Source organism: Catharus ustulatus, chromosome 3, assembly GCF_009819885.2.
Source record: "Catharus ustulatus isolate bCatUst1 chromosome 3, bCatUst1.pri.v2, whole genome shotgun sequence".
Lineage (NCBI taxonomy): Eukaryota > Metazoa > Chordata > Aves > Passeriformes > Turdidae > Catharus > Catharus ustulatus.
In genome coordinates, this window is record NC_046223.1 from 116,620,217 (window position 1) to 116,637,120 (window position 16,904).

The window sequence follows — 16,904 nt, forward strand, 5'->3', positions numbered from 1 at the left end:
TGTCCCTTCACAGCTGCTCCTCACTCTGTGCACTACACAAGACAGGGAAAATTCCCCAAAAAGAAGCGGTCCAGATACCACCATCCGTCTGGGAGGGTTTTAATGTGAGGGAGTTACGAAGGGCTACGAGGGAGATATGAGAGAGCTCTGAGGGGGATATGAAAGGCTGTGAGTGGGATCCGAGTGGAGTATGAGGGGTTGTAAGGGGGAACATCCCTAATAAAACAGAATTAACGCTTTCCACGTTTTTTTTCCACGCTGCGGGGCCGCATTCCCCTCACAGGGGTGGGGGGGGCGGTTCGGGCCCTCAGAGCCCTCCCCGTTGCCAGGGTGACCGCGCGCGGGCGGCGCTCAGTGCGCAGGCGCGGGCAGAGAGGCGCGAAGGGCGGTGCGCATGCGCGCTGGGCGCACGGGCGGTTGCCGTGGAGACGCGTCGGTCGGGCCGGGCCCGCAGCGCCGCCGCCGCCGCCGCCATGAGCTCGGGGCCGGAGCCGGGGCCGGGGCCGGGGATACGGCCGGGGATAGGGACGGGGTCCCCGATCAGGCCCGGGCCGGAGCTGCCCTTCCTCCCTGGCTGCGCCATGAAGGACCCCACGGTGAGCGCGCCCGCCCACTGTACCCTCGCTGTAGCGCTTCCCAGGGGAGGCTCCCCCGATCAAAGCGGGCGGGCCTGGCGGGTGCCCCCTGAGAGGCGACCTCAGAAAGGGCCTTTGCAACTCCCCGCACCCTTTTCAGTGGTACCTGGTATCCCCTAAAGACACTCTCTGGGAATCTGGTACTCCCTCAGAAATTCCTCTAAATCCGCGGGAGACTTGGAACCCCTAAACTTGAAAATATTCATAGAGTCGTGGAATGGTTTGGGTTAGAAGACCTTAAAGACCATCCTATTCCAACCCCTGTCATGGGCAGGGACACCTTCCACTGTCCCAGGTTGCTCCAAGCCCCATCCAGCCTGGCCTTGGACACTGCCAGGGATCCAGGGGCAGCCACAGCTTCTCTGGCACCCTGTGCCAGGGCTTCACCCCCCTCACAGGGAACAATTCCTTCCCAATATCCCATCCATCCCTGCCCTGTGGCAGTGGGAGCTCATTCCCTGTGTCCTGTCCCTCCATGCCTTGTCCCCAGTCCCTCTCCAGCTCTCCTAGAGCCCCTTTAGGCTCTGCAAGGGGCTCTGAGCTCTCCCTGGATCCTTCTCCTCTCCAGGGGATCCCCCCAGCTCTCCCAGCCTGGCTCCAGCCCTTGGAGCATATCCATGGTTTCCTCTGGACTCTCTCCAACAGGTCCCTGCATTTCTTGTGTTTTTGGCTCCCAGCCTGGATGCAGCACTGCAGGTGGTGTCTCACAAGAGCAGAATAGAGTGGGTGACAGTTTCTTCAGGAAACATGGTGCCCCCTAAACCCACCACCAAGGGAACCTGCTGTTCCTTCAGATCGCTCTGTAATTCCCCCAAGAGGTCTGGTACCTCCTGCATTCACCAAATATCCCTGAGACAACTTGGTGTCCTTTGAACCTGTGTCCTGGGAACCTCAAGCTCACCAGACCCTGGACATGACCCCTGAAGAACCTGGTGCTCTGAAAACTCATTTGGTGCTCCCCAGCAGATTTAATATCCACTTAAGTCTCCCCCAGGGACTTGGTGTTTCCCAAAGCCACCAAATACCTACTGGACTCACTTGTGGGGGATCTGAATGCTCTGTACCCACCTGGTGTCTCCTGATCCCACCCACAGCAGACCCGGTACTTCCCATAATTCTTCCAATGTCATTGAACATTGCAATCTGTTCCCAAGGGACCCAGTGTCCCTGAACTAACCTTCAGTGGGACTTGGTACTTTTAATCTTCTCCCCAAGGAATCCATTGCATCATGTACCCATCTTATAACCCTGAATTTGTCCTGATAGCTTTGGAGGGAGACACACTCATCCTTCCTCCCCCTCATTTGTGACCCTCAGTTGAAATTCCAGAAGCTTTTTCCGTAACTCCAGAGCCACTGTCTGCAAACTCAGTCCTTTGGATATTCAGTTCCCCTGAATCCATCCAATAGTTCTCCCACAATTCATGAGATACCTCAAGGGAGATCCCCAAACTCACTTTATGGTCCTGAAACCTGATTCCCTCAGGAAAACTTGTTTTTCTGAACCATCTGAGTTTCCCCAAAGCAAAGTCTTCTGAACTGATACTGATACTGTCCTGAACCAAGTTCCTTAAATTCACCTGATACCTCCTCAACTGGATATACCCAGGAGAACCAATATTTATGAAACCTTGAGCATTCCTCCAATAGGAATTAATCTCCCAAATAATCCTTAATTATTTCCTGGGTATAATTTATCTATTACATAGATACACCTTGAAGTCACCAGTCTCACTGGCAATCAACACCTTCCTCCTCTGATGCTTCCAAAACTGCTCTCCTGGTGTTGCCTGGAGAATTGAATCCTTGACAGTCCAGGTCTGGAACCTGATCCCCTGATGAGAGAACTGGTATCCCACCACAGAACTGGTGCCATCACAGCTTCCAGGATCATCCCCAGGAAGTGACACACTCTCAGCTGCTCCCAGCTTCCCTGGAAGAAGCAGTCTCATCCTCATCCTCCTCTTCATCCTCACCCTCCTCCTCATCCTCATCCTCTGCACCTGATACCTAAATGAGAAAGCAACCTCTTCTTTTCCCCATCCAATGGTCCAGGACCTGATAACCCCAAATCCTCCCAAAGCCCTCTTGAGGAAGTGGTGCCACAGAGAACTGATGCTTCCATTTATTTCTCTAATATACTAAAAAAATCCCCCAAAAAGCCAAAAGGGGGGTTGTTTCATACCTGGTTTGGGCACATGAGAGGTTTACAGACTGCCTGGAGAGCATCTTTAGCAGAAAACATTCCTGGCTGCATTCACCTTTGTATATGAAAAGTCACAGAATCATGGAATGGTTTGGATTGGAAGGGACCTTAATCATCTTGTTCCAACCATGGGCAGGGACACCTTCAACAGATCAGATTGCTCCAAGCCCATCCAACCTAGCCTAAAATCAGTGAAAACTGAGTTCTCCACTAGTAAATAGAGTAAATTACTCATAACAAATAATCATTAATTAATAAAGGTTATCTCAGCATTATTATTATCAATAATAATATTTCCTTGAAATAATTTGTAACATCTTGAAAATCTGCAATTTTCCAGTCATACAATTGGCATCACAATACTTGGTTTCCAAATGCATGTTGAGAAGTTCTGAAGGAAACCTTTGTGTTCAAGTGAAGTGTTGTTACTGCTTGGTGCTTACAGGACAGGGAAACAGACACTGGGAGAGGGAATGGTGTTTGTGGGAAGTGTTACAGACTTGGCAAAAAGAAGGACTTAATTCAGTGGAATTTCTTCAGATAAACACTGCAGCAACTGAGATTAGGAGTTTACATTCTGGGCTTTCCCTTTTAAAATTTGTATTAGTCACCTGATCCTGGGAGATGTTATCTGGCATCCAGGCTCACTTTGGGAGAGCTTATCCACTCAGGAGCCTTATGAACAACGAGGTGCTTTCTTTAGCCAAATGTGGGCTCTTGAAAGCCTGTACACTTCTAACAAACATTGATATTGCTCAAATTAAAGACAAACTTCCTGGTTTCCCTTGAATATTTTCCCCACAGCTTTCCCTTGGTATTTATTTAACTGAGGGAAGTGGCAGTTCTGTGGCACTTTATAAGATGTTCTGCAAAAATGTCTTCAGACAAATCTTTTCACCTGTTTTCCTCCATTGCAAGATCTATAGTAGCAGTTTATAGAGAAAACAGGGAATTATGTGGAATTCAAATGGGGCCTTGAAGGTATAAATAAGATTAGAGGCTTAACCAAGAGGGGCGAGGGAGGGGGTGGAGAAGAAGCAGTTTGCATGCCTGAGGTTGGGCTGACTGCAAGCCTGGGGCTGGCAAAAGGAGCTGGAGCTTGTTCTCTCAGCACTAGAAACGCTTACAACTCTGTTTAACTTGGCAAAAGTCAAGAGGTTTTATTATCAGGGACTCATAATTTCCCCTGCTTTCTCTGGAGCTGTAAGTGTTGAAAGCCCAGTGGGAGCAGGCAGGCTCTGGGAGTGAAGGTGAGGTGCCACGTGTGGTGGGGTGTGCACCAAGTGGAGTTTGATGTCATTTTAATCTGATCCTGCTCTTTAGTGGTGAAGACAGAGATCAGGTCCTGTGCACAGCTCTGATGGAATGCAGCCCTTGGAGAAGGATTTGGGGCTGCTGATGGATGAGGGGCTGGGACCCAGAAACCCCCACCATGTGCTGGGCTGATCCCCAGTGTGGGCAGCAGGGAAGGGGGGGATTCTGCCCCTCTGCTCTGCTCAGGTGAGACCCCACCTGCAGAGCTGCTTCCAGATGTGGTGTCCTCAGCTTAAATAGAACATGGAGCTGCTGGAGTAAATCCAGAGGAGGCCATGGAGATGTTCCAAGAGCTGGAGCCAGACTGGGAGAGCTGGGAGTGCTCACCTGGAGAAGAGAAGGATCCAGGGAGAGCTCAGAGCCCCTTTCCAAAGCTTGAAGTGGCTTGAAAGGTGGGACAAACTTTCAGGAGGGCTTGTAGCAGTAGGGTAAGAAATGATGGTTTTAAACTCAAAGAGGCTTAATTGAGATTAGATACAAGGAAGAAGTTTTTTACAAAGAGGGTAGCACAGGTTGCCCAGAGAAGCCGTGGCTGCTTCATCCCTGGAAGTGTCCAAGGCCAGGTTGGACAGGGCTTGGAGCAGCCTGGGATAGTGAAAGGTGTCCCTGCCCATGGCAGAGGATGGAACTGGGTAATCTTTAATGTCCCTTCCAACTCAAATTGTTCTATGAGTCTATGACCCTGTAGAGAGGTGATAAAACAACTGATTGTGCTTTTGTACATTCAATAATTGCAGTTTTGTGAGCATGACATGCCTTGGTTTAACCCAGCAAAGAAAATCCTGTATCATGCCCGGGGGAGGATTAAGAAAAAATAAATAACAATGGAATACAACAGTGAAGGGAGCATAAGGCAGTGACTGAAGTCCCATGAGTGCTCTGTACTGCCTGACAATAAGGTAGGGAACAAAGAGCTGGTGAGATAAATCCCAGGGCAGATAAAGTGCTGACACACTGAATATGGTGTCAGTCAGGAAATTCAGTGATTTAAGTTCTTCCGGAGTCTGTGGCAGTGCAAGGGATCTGAGTTCACTCTCGTGCTTTGTACCCACCACCACTCACTGCTTTTTCCACCTCCCTGATCTAAATACAAAATCTGATTTTAAATAACTGCTGCAGTAGTTTATAATAAAATGTTGGGGATGTGTGTGGAGGAGACATTCTTGATATTGCTCTCTGCTACTGGGGTGTTTTTGTGTTTCCAGTAGCTGTATCTGCTAAATTCATGCAGTATTTTGATAGCTGGATTTCCTTCCAACAGAAAACATCTTTTCATCGTCCCAGACCTGGACTTCAAAAATGGATATGCCTTTTTCAGGCTGCCAAGAGAGGGGATTGGTGGGGAAGCACTCTTTGCAAATCAGCTCTCTCAAGATGAATTAGATGATTTATGCACCAAGGGAACCCTCACTGACCTATGGGCAGTCAAGAGACCTGCACCTTCCCCCTTCACTCCAGCATTCGTGGCTTATGACAAAAAAGGTAAAACGAAGCTGATCCCGGGAATATCACTGGCCAAATTCCGGAGACATAAACAGTCAGCTCCAGGGTTCACGGGACTGAATACAGCAGTTTTCCAGATGCCAGAGCCCTTAGTCAGAGACAGCTGAATCCCAGGCTGAAAGAGGCTTTCTTTGCTCGGGAGGAGGATTAGAATATGTAAAAGGGTGTAAGACATTCCCTGCAAGTTACACTCGAGCATTTCCAGCAGATGTTGGAAAGAGGTTGATTAGCTCTAGAAAGCTCCAGTTTATAAGCACTGCTCTGTAAACCACAGCCTGGAGTTTTGTGTTTCCAAAAACCATATTGAGGTTGTAATTGGAGCTTTAACTGGAAAAGTCAGTCTGCAGAGGGAAGCCTGCAGCCTTTTGACCCTGGTCTGTCTATTAATGCTTGCATTGGTCACCACAAAGCGTGTCACAACCTGAACTGCTCCATTAGTGCTTCCCATGTTCCATCTTGGTGATCCTATCACACTGGGTGGTGGCTCTGTGGCTGCTCAGAGCAGTCCTGAGCTGACCCTTGTGTTTTTTCAGTGTGCCAATGGCCCAAGCTGCAGCCAGCAGCCGTGGATGGAGCAGCTGCTGCAGTGGGAGCTGCAGGGCTCTGGAGCTCAGCACGTGCAGGCTCCACACGCTGCCAGCCCTGCCAGAGCAGCCTGCAGCCAGCCAGCCCTCAGCCTGGCTGGGGAACAGCTGTGCTCTGTTAATTGCTGAGGCTGCTCCTTCAGAGTAATGTAGATGTTGCTGTTTAATCTGTCAGGTCCTTCTATGGCCCTTCCTTCAAGCCACAGGAGCAGCAGGGGCCCAGTGCTGCTGGGGATGTCACAATCCCTTGTGGGGCACTTTGCTGACTGATAGGAATTTGCTGGCTGTATCATCTCTTAATTATCCAGGGTGGGGTATGTAAGGCTGATTGGCCACCTGCACCTTCTTAGGGGCATTGAATGATCTTGGATGGAAATATTCCTCCTACTTTCTGCCAACAGAGGGACTGGCTGATTAGTTTCCTTTTTCCTCAGCACAAATCAGTTTTTGCTGTCAGTGCTGAATAGATGTGACTTCAGATCATGGAAAGGGACCTTAAAAGATTGTCTTGTTCCAGCCTCCTTGCTGTGGGTAGGGACACCTTCCACTAGACCAGGCTGCTCAGAGCTCCCCCACCTGGCCTTAAATGATGACCCCTTTCAGATTTAAAATCCTCAGATGTGGTTGAGCTGTTTACTGAAATCTGTGGATAACTTCCCTAAATAAAGAGCCATGTGTGTCAGTAAATTGCTGTCAGCAGCCAAGCACCTGGCAGTAGGTGAAACAGCAGGTGATCAAAAAGAAGGGAAAAAACCAAAAGTATGGGAAAAGGCACATATTGATAAAACCCTCCTGGGCCTCTGCTGTCACTCACAGATTTGGGCCACAGGTGTCTTTGAAGATTTTTAGAATCTAATCCAGTGATTTTACACCACCTAAAGCAAATTACAAATAAATTATTTGCCTTGCTAGACCAATCCCAATCTTCAAATTGTTTCTTTGTCTCTCCCTTTGCTCTGTTGTCCCTTGGGCAGGTTTTGAAGTTCGATGCCTACTTCATGGAGGAAGTTGCTATGTCTCCAGCAGAGAATTACCGGATCCGCCAAGTGGGCCTCTACTACTACCTGGAAGATGACAGCATGTGCATCATCGAGCCTAAGGTGAAGAACTCAGGTCTGCTGCAAGGCAAGCTCATGAAACGCCACCGGGTTCCCAAGAATGAGCATGGGGATTTTACCACTGGAAAGATCTGACTCTGGGCATCAACCTCACCATCTACGGCCGGACCTTACCGCCTGGTCAACTGTGACTGCTTCCCAAGGTGTGTGTTGTGGGGACAGCATCTGCCAGAAAGACTCCTGGGAATTGCAGGAGTCTTTTTAAATTTTAATTACCTCTTAGAGTCCCAGCAGTTTGCAGCTGTAGCTTTTTGTGATATGGGTGCTCGCAGTATTTCATTTTGCTTTTTGTGTAGCTTCTTTTTTCAGCCAAAGGGGAGTTCAGGGTATGACATCTGCTTGAGGGTGAGTTAACTGGTCAATATTTTTGTCTCAGAACTGCTAGAATCCATCTTTGTCCTCAGTACAAATTTGCAATACAAATTCTAAGTTCATGTCTGGGCAGTTTTACTGCTTGGAGTTCAGATGAAACATTGTGCATACATGAGGGGGAAATTAATGATCCTGACCCTTTTCTGATTTAATATTTCTCTGTTAGGAAGCAGTGGAAGGGAATACAAGCATTAACTCTGCACACATCTACAGCCAAGCCATGATCCATGGCTTGAGAATCATGGTATGAGTTGACCTTTCTAAGAAAGCTTACTCATTGCTGCTTTTCTATTTCTGCCTACTTCTGTGGCAGTAAATGAGATAATAACGATCCAGGAACAAGAAATAAGAATTTACCAGTATGCTGGTGTCCTGCTAGATTGTCCCCAGTAAAATCTCAGCCCTTGCCTTGTGAGTCCCCAGGGTTTGCATAGGTGCTTCTTGGGCTGAATGTTTTCATGGACCACTTCCCAAAGCCAAAAAGGGAACAAGTCCTTTGATTTCAGAGGTTGTTTTGGGTGACTAATGCAAGGTCCACGAGTAACACCCTGGATTTTGTTCATGGTCCAAGGTAAGCAAAAAATCCCTTTATAAACAAGCAGATTGCACTCCTTCTGTGGAAAAAGCACTCCTGAAAGATGGAATGAAGCTGCCCCTGACACATATCCTTGTGCCTGTAGGGTCCTGATGTGCCTAGTGTGGGTGACACTGGCTTCTTTTAACTGTCTGACACAGCCCTAAGTTTTCGCAAATTCAGGCTGACTACATCTGTGTTTATACAGCAATTTCATCTTTTTCATTTACATAAAAGAGACCAACTGACAGTTATCTTCCATTTTAAAGCCCTAAGGCCAGGGAAAACTGTGCTCAAGTGAAATCTGAGTTAGGATGTTCAGGACAGGACTGCTCTGATTAATTAAAGGGTAAGCAAAGATAAGAAGCATCTTAAACAAATACATTTGTCATCTGTTGTATTTTGCTGTCACTGTGGAATCCTCTGTGAGGAGTGAACTTGCAGAATTCTGACCTCACTCATCCCAGCCCACCTTTAACCTTAGTCACCTCTTACCTTCAGAACTGCTGGCAGCACTAACACCTCAGATGACCTTCCTAGGTGTTCCTGGAGAGCCAAGGAATTGTAGTGAACCCCCCAGAGGAGCTGGTTTCAGATCCTTACACAGAACAGCGTCGGACACCTGTGCAAAAACACATCGTGCCTGCAGCTCCTGACCCCTTCAGGCAGTTTCTGACCTATGACACAAAGGTGAGAGAGCTGGGGCTTGTCCCAAATTATTGTATAATTACCCACAGCACATTGGTGATGTACCTCCAGTCTATGTCCTGGTCTGGGCCCTTCACTTTAGGAAAGATATTGAGGGTCTGGAGTGTGTCCAGGGATGAGGCTGGAGCACCAGGAGCAGCTGAAGGAGCGGGGAAAAGGGCTCTGCCTGGAGAAGAGAAGGCTCAGGGGGGACCTTGTGGCTCTGCACAACTCCCTGACAGGAGGGGACAGCCTGGGGGGTCAGGATCTTCTCCCATGCAAGCAGAGACAGGACTGGAAATGGCCTCAAGTTGTGCAAGGGGAGGTTTAGGTTGAATTAGGAAGAATTCTCCATGGAAAGGCTGATTGGACATTGAAACTGGCTGCCCAGGGAGGTTTGGAATCCCCATCCCTGGAGGTGTCCAAGGAATGACTGGATGTGGGCACTCAGTGCTCTGGGCTGGGTGACAAGGTGAGGGTCAGTCAGAGGTTGGACTCCATGATCTTCAACCTAAAAGATTCTGTGATTACAGTGAAAATGTGCTATTGAAACCCAGGTCTTGTGAGTGTCTGCAACCTCACTCATTCTAAATTGTCTCAGTCTGCTGAACACACTCCAGATTTGCTCCTTTCTTGGCTTTAGTGAGAAACAAAACCTTTTATGTTTTTTTTTTTCTGGGCTTTGTGCCTTGTAAACAGCTCCTCTTTGGATTGCAGAGCCTGTGCTCAGTATCATCCATGACTCTCTTGCTTTCTGTTGGGATGAGATAAGCCACCTGCCTCTGGAATTTAGCAGCCAGATGCAGTTCTATTAGGAATGGTCTTGCTGCATCCACTCCTTTCCTCCCCCAAAATATTGATGCCAGGTGCCAGAGCAGACAATTTCAGACAAACACAAATGCCCCTTGCTCTGACTAAATTCTCCCTGTGTCTCTCCTGCCTCTTCAGGAGCTGAACTGTGGGGAACTCTCAAGCATCTCAATGTTTGGTTTCTGCAGCACCAAAAGATGATTCTGGTCCATGTTTGTCTGCCTTTCTTTTTTCTCCGCTCAGGTGCTTCGCTTCTATGCCATATGGGATGACACCAACTGTGCCTTTGGTGACCACCATCCCTGCATCATCCATTACTTCTTGGCAGATGACACAGTGGAGGTTCGGGAAATCCACAAGAGAAATGATGGCAGAGATCCATTCCCGGTACTGATGAGACGCCAGCGCTTGCCCAAAATCTTTGTGGACAAGAACAGTAAGATTGGCACATCCATCTGTGCTAAGGTGTCATTATTTCATGGTCAAAAAAAAAGTTCTTCAAATAGTCACTAAACTCTTTATCTTTTGAGGAACAGTGCCAGCATCTCCCTGTAGCTATTTATACACCTATCCCTTTTCACTGGGAAATGTTAACATCTCCCTGATTAATTTATTTTTCCTTCTGCTCCCTTGTCCTTAGAGAACTTCCCAAGCTGTGTGCTGGAGATCACTGACCATGAGGTACAAGAGTGGTACTCCCCCAAAGATTTTGGTATTGGCAAAACTATCACCCTCCTTGGACGCACCTTCTTAATCTATGATTGTGACAAGTTCACCCAGGATTTCTATCGTGAAAAAATATGGCATCACAGACTTCCAGCCAGTGATGTAAATGAGAAACCACTTGAAAAAGTTCCACAGGTACTGCAAACAATTTCTCAAAAGAAGGGAGGAAAGGAAGCAGTTGGTGTAATCTCATAGTAAAACATAATTCGGCTTAGTAAGAACCTGTAGAAAATAAGATCAGCTTACAGAAACAATTAAAGTAACTTGAAAAAGACAAGGCAAGAATGGTCATAATCAATATAAAAATGAAAGCCTGACTGCACTCACACTGCTGAACTTTCCCTCACTCTCCAAAACAGTGTTGCCAAATCCAAACTGCCTACTGGGGATGGTCACAGCCCTTGTTTACCTCCCAAACTGAGCCTAGAAATGGTTTGGAGTTGTGGCTTAGACCACAGGCATCATGGGGATTAGGTTACCAGTGTAACCATTTGATGGCTGAGTTCCTGTGATTCTATGGTTCTTTAATATAGACATAGCCTCTTAATTCAGAGAAATTACCTGGCTTTATGAGTTTCAGATTTGCTTAATCCCCTTATATTTTTATTAAATACAGCACATGGCCAGACTGGTATCATCCATCTCTACTGGCCAGGATGTCACAGCTCTCACTACCTGGTGACAGAATATTCCTTCCAAATCTGATGGCTTTTGCTAAGTCTTGTAAACGTTGTCTTGTTCTTAGTTACAGCTATTTATGGTTGATATCTCCTCTGGATGCAGGTGATTCCTCCCTACAATGGTTTTGGCATCCCTGAAGACTCTCTCCAGAACTGCCTCAGTCTGTTTCCAAAGCCTCCACGGAAAGATATCATTAAGATGCTGGAGAATAATCTCAAGGTCCTGCGGTACCAGGTGGCCACTGGTGAGTGTTTTCCTGGTGGAATAGTGCCAGGAGGATGGGAGGAGCAGCCTGCCCAGACAAGGCTGTTGGCAAACTCTCCTTTGTGCCAGTGGGAAAAGAGAGCTCCCTGAGCCAACACAAGTGTCCTTAGGGGGATGCAATGGGGTTATTGTGTGCTTGCTGTGACAACTGGCAGCTCACAAAACTAGGAAAAAAAAAAAAAAAAAAGGCCAGAAATTACAAACCAGACCTGCTACAAACCCACAGCCATTTATGGAAAAACTCCCTCTGCCACTGCTACGTGACAGATGGCCCTGGCTGAAGCAGCCTGCACTGGGCACTGTGCCTCTGCCTGCCTGCCACCACTGCCACCAGCCAGAGCTTGCTGCTTCCAGCCCCCTGTGCTTCTCCAGGCAAGTCCTGGATGCAGCAACCAGCAAGGAGCTGTCCTAGCAGAGCTGGTGCAGAAGCTGGAAAATCCATGAGAATGGTGTTTTCCACCCCAGGACCTGGCCTTTGTGCCAGCTTTACAGCTGGTTTATGCAAGGAGCCTCTGGCACATCCAGCAGCAGCGATGGCATTTCTGTGCTGCCTTGTGCCTGCCCTCTCCAAACACTCCGGGTGGATAAGGGCTGGTTTCTTTTCCCTAAAGGTCAACAGCTGAGGAGTTAAGATCCACTTAGCTTTAAACTGAGCAAGTAAAGCCACTGGTGTGTCAGGGGAGTGACTTCCTGTGACTAAGGGCTGAAGCAGCAACCAGCCTCTCTCAGGCAACTCAGCATAATGAAAAAATGTAATTTAAATCTGAATTTACAGCCTCTCTGGGATGAATCATTGCATATAGGATATTCCTTTCTCTTGGATTACTCAGGCTGTGGAAACACTGAATATACTTGGTAACTTCAGCCCAGAATTGTGCTTCAGTGGCTTGAGTAAAGCAGTAACCTTTGAAATTCAGATCCTAAGTGCTGTCTAGTGCTTTGTTAGCTATGTCAGCACATCAAGTGCTTTGTTTAGTCAGCTATAAAAAAAGCTCTGGCACTTATGAGTGGGTTACCTGGGTACACCTAGGCACCCCAGGCAAGGAAAAGCTGGTTCAAATGCTCTGTTCCCAAATCTGCTGCCCTTGCTCTAGGAGTTCACCAGTGCCTCAGGACAAAAACCGTCGTTTCATCCTCTCTTATTTCCTCTCTGATGACACTATCAGCATCTATGAACCCCCAGTCAAAACTCTGGCATCCTTGGAGGCAAATACTTAAAAAGGACCAAAGTTACCAAGCCATGGTCTACTCCAGAGAATCCCATATACTATGAGCCCTCTGACTTTCACCATCGGTTCTACAATTGAAGGTAAAACCCAGCCTGGATTTATAATACTCTGCTCTGATATGTCATTTATTGCATGGACAGTGCATATATATCCCTTCCTACACTTGAAGGATCTGCTGCTTCTGGGTCTGGTCACATTTGAGTTTCCAGATTAGCAGCTGGTGTACATTGATACAACTTTGTTACTGTCAATGTTTAAACGTTTCAATCAGTGAAATTATTTTTACTTCAAGAAGTGAAACAGTAGCAGAGCTGGCTCAAAAGCTGAGCCCAGCCACAGGAGAGGAATCCTGCTCCCTCCTGGATGAATAAATTACTTTAACCCATGCCTAAAACACAGTAACATTAATTTTTTAATGCTTCTTCCCCAGTGTTTGGCCACAGGTTTATTATCACTGACGCTGATGAATATGTGCTGAATTATTTGGAGAGAAATGCAGAGAGTTTCCTGCAGCAACAGTGCAATCCATAAGGGATCATTTCCTCCCACGGAAGGTGGTGGTGGAGACTACCAGCAGGTAGGCTACAAAGAATGGGATGGTGAGGCTAAATAAGAGTAAGGTTGACAGCTAAGGGCATTTTTCAGCAGCCTCCTGCTCTGCTGGTGGTCAGCTCCAAGAGGCTGTGTTTGGGCACATTCAGAGGGTGTGAAGTGTGTAATTAATGTGGCTGCTGCCTGCCCCAAAACCTCCTGGGACAGCTCTGGCTCAGCAGCAGAGACAGAGAATTGGTCACAGCACCAAGCCTGAGTTCAAGAAGTGTTTGGACTTCCAGCCAAAATGATAGAATCACAAAAGGGTTTGGATTGGAAGGACCTTAAAGATCAGCTCAGTCCAACTCCTGCCATGGGCAAGGACACCTTCCACTATCCCACCTTGCTCCAAGCCCTGTCCAACCTGATGTTCAACACTTCCAGGAATGGGGGACACATCTTTTCCCAAAAGGCCTCAGTTCCCTGTAGCAGATGCTGCCAGCTTGAGCTGCTTGATGGTTGCAGCTCAGCAGGTGGTGGTGGTGCCCTTTTTTAGGGCATTTATTCCTTGTTTGCTTACCAGCCCATCAGAGCCTAGAGCACATCCTCTTTTTAGCTGTCTGGATCCAGTTTGTGTGACCCAGTGACAGCCCTCAGAACATGGCTTGGAGGCAGTTATATCGTGGCTCTGGGTGAAACTCAGGTTTCCCACAGTTTCTGACTCTCTGGAGCACACAGAGAAATTCTCCTTTTTCACTCAAATCTCACAGCAAGGCTGCCAAAATGAGTTTTTACATTAAATCCTGTTATTCCATTTTTCTGCAGTGGCATCCCCAAGAAGGACCTGGATGATTTAATTGTGGAGGTTCAGAAAGAACTGAAGCTCCAACAGCCCTTCAACACCAGGCAGTTTCATGAGGCATTTCATCATTTTGACAAGGAGGGCTCTGGCTTCCTGGATAAAACAAGATTTTAAATATTTTGTGACAGGTTCCACGTGCCAACCAGCACCATTCTTCTTAAAAAGGTCAGATGGAAGGGCTGCTGTGTGTGTGGGATTCCCCTCCTATGGCTCTTCCAAAAGATCTCTTCTAAAAACCAGCTCTAACCAGCTACTCTAGCCTTCAAAGGGGAACAAATTCAAGAAAAGGACAAGACAGTCCCAGTTTAGAAAAACTTCTGAGCTGTTGGACTGAGCCTGTGTCTTAGAGGAGATAATAATTGCTGTCCTCTAAGGAAAGGGAAAAAAATGTTATCCAGGTTGTCCCCCATGTCTGGCTGCACTGTAGAATTCCTGCTGGTTCAGGTCTTGGATGAGTAGAAGAGGTTGTGTGTTGTGATAGAGATCAGGAATCATGACAGAGATCAGGCACAGGTTCCTTGGAGTGTCTGTGATTGGCTTAAGCACAGCTGGGATGGAGTAGAGGTGACACTGAGGTGTTCAAGGAATGTGCTTAGGAAAGCTTAGAGACATTCTGAATTTAACAGCAACTGAACATAAGGTCTAAGAACTGAGTATTTTTTTTTTTTTTTTTTTTTAAGAATCATAATGCCCTGGTTAACACTTGTTGGGCACTATGAGGAACAAAGAGCACATGGAGATTACAGTCTGCAGAGCAGAAAATGTGAGGGAAACTGAGGGAAAAATTCCTGCAATGAGGATGGAGGAGAATCCTTTCAGGAATATGACTCAGCATCATGTGATAGGGCAGTGGAGTAGTGGCAATAAAGGGGGACTCAGACTTTATAGGAATCTGGAAACCAGAGGGAGTTATTTCCCCCTCTAAAATAAAAACTTTTCTAAAGCAGTCACCTATGAGCATCACAGCCATGGTTAGCAAGGTGCATGGGCAGGGGATTTGTGCCTCTGAATGTGGGGTGAATAAAGGCCCTGACAAGCACCCAGAGCTTTGCTGTACCAGATTTCATCAGAGCTCACTCTACCCCGAGGAATTTACAGTGTGGTGACAATCCCTGCTCCACTCTGAGAGTGGGAGAGAGGTAACACTGCTGAAATTATGTGGAGCTAAAGTTTCATGTTGAGCCCCAGTCTAGGACCTATGCACTAAAAACATCCATCTCCTCTCCTGAAATCTTAATCCCAGTGTTCCCAGAGCCCTGGGAAGCGTGGCAGGGCTATAAATTAAACATATGGCAGAGAGTTCACAGCCTGGAGAGGAGCAACAGCTGTCAGTCACAGAAGCAACCCCAGACAGAGAATGTGCCTCCAGGCGACAAGGGGAAGAAGAATCCTTTCAGGGAATTGTGATATTAGACCTTTTCCATCTCTCTGGGTGTCAGAAGGAGATTAGTTATGCAATTAAAGAAACAAAAGCCTTCTTTCTTCCCCTGGAGCACACAAAGGCTGTGGCTCTGTAACACAATGCAGGGTCAGGCACGGACACCAGAACTGGCTCATTAGTGGGGCTGTCACCAAGCTCAATTATCTGTGTCTCCCCTTTATGCCCATGTGCACACACCAAAGTGACACCAGGGAACAGGGACTGCTCACATACACTGCTCCCACCCCACTTTTGGCAGGGATTTCTGCAAGATTCCCTATGGCCCATCTCAGTCTGTGGCCATGCTTTGTGTTTTTGTGACTCTGTTGCCTCTCTGGTGAGGCCCAGAAGGAAATCTCAAATCCTTTAACTCTCTCTTTGCATAGATTAGTGTCATCTATAGGTATTTAAGGTTGGACTTGAACCTTTAGATCATCAAGTCCAACCTTTAAATCTATCAAATTCAATCCTTAAATGGTTGGACTTGATGATCTAAAGGTTGGACTCGATACCCTTGTAGGTCTTTTAAATCCTTAATGGTTCTGTGATTCCAAGTTTACCTGTGATTCAGGACTACCAGGATGGGAGTAACATCTGCTCTGTCACACAAGAACTCTGGGCACTTTTCCCCTAAAAACAACCCCAATTTTGCAGCTTTTCCCAACTCTTGATGGTGTTTCCTGTGTTTTTTGTCCCCACAGCTGATTGACCTACTGTTCCTGTGATGAAGACACGATAAACTACCGTGAGTTCCTTCTAGCCTTCCCTAGTAATCTCTTCCCAGAAACAGAAGGACAGGACCCAGCAATTGAATTCCCAGCTGACTTGAAGACATTGTACTTCAGAAAGGATGCTCTGGTTTTTCACCCTTGCTTCGCTCTCTCCCTCCCAAATTTACAGACCCAGATGATTCCACCCTCATGTTAACTTTTTTTTCTTCCTAACCTCTCCCTGCTCTTTTAGCCACACCCAAACTCAACCTCACAGCTGCTGAATGTTGAAATGAAACTTTTAGGAGACAAAAAGTAATTCTGAGAACCAAAGTCAGGTTCTTCTGCTGTTTTCTCAACCTTTTTGTGCAGTACTTTAGAGAGCTAAAGCTCTCTGGAGCCTGGAGTGAAAACCACTCAGATGGGCTTTTCACCTTCAAGTAGTGAAAACTGCCACTTTGTCATTAAAATTACAATAAAATTGCAGTTCTATAAAAGTGTTTAAAAGTCTGTTTTAAATAGAATGGCTGGAATAGGTAAGGATTAAAGTAAGGGTGGGGATGAAACCCACAAATTGTGATTCTGAGTCTACTCCAAATAGGATGATGGTGAGTTATCTGGAGATAACAGAGGTCTGGACACAAATCTGCTGACAGCAGCTCTGCATTTTTTAACAAGA

General features: G+C 47.0%; 1 protein-coding gene across 1 annotated transcript; it reads left to right on the forward strand.

The window, feature by feature from the left end:
* The first annotated feature begins 473 nt into the window (after window positions 1–473).
* EFHC1 (EF-hand domain containing 1) lies at window positions 474–16,674 on the forward strand. Its single transcript, XM_033056717.1, is given in 19 exon segments — window positions 474–596; window positions 5,416–5,438; window positions 5,440–5,633; window positions 7,214–7,411; window positions 7,414–7,469; window positions 7,471–7,506; window positions 8,846–8,995; window positions 10,046–10,238; window positions 10,443–10,663; window positions 11,312–11,457; window positions 12,571–12,656; window positions 12,659–12,756; window positions 12,758–12,782; window positions 13,133–13,201; window positions 13,204–13,279; window positions 14,059–14,260; window positions 16,217–16,228; window positions 16,230–16,316; window positions 16,318–16,674. Coding segments are annotated over 19 exon segments (2,022 nt in total). The 3' UTR covers window positions 16,345–16,674.
* The last annotated feature ends 230 nt before the right edge of the window (window positions 16,675–16,904 follow it).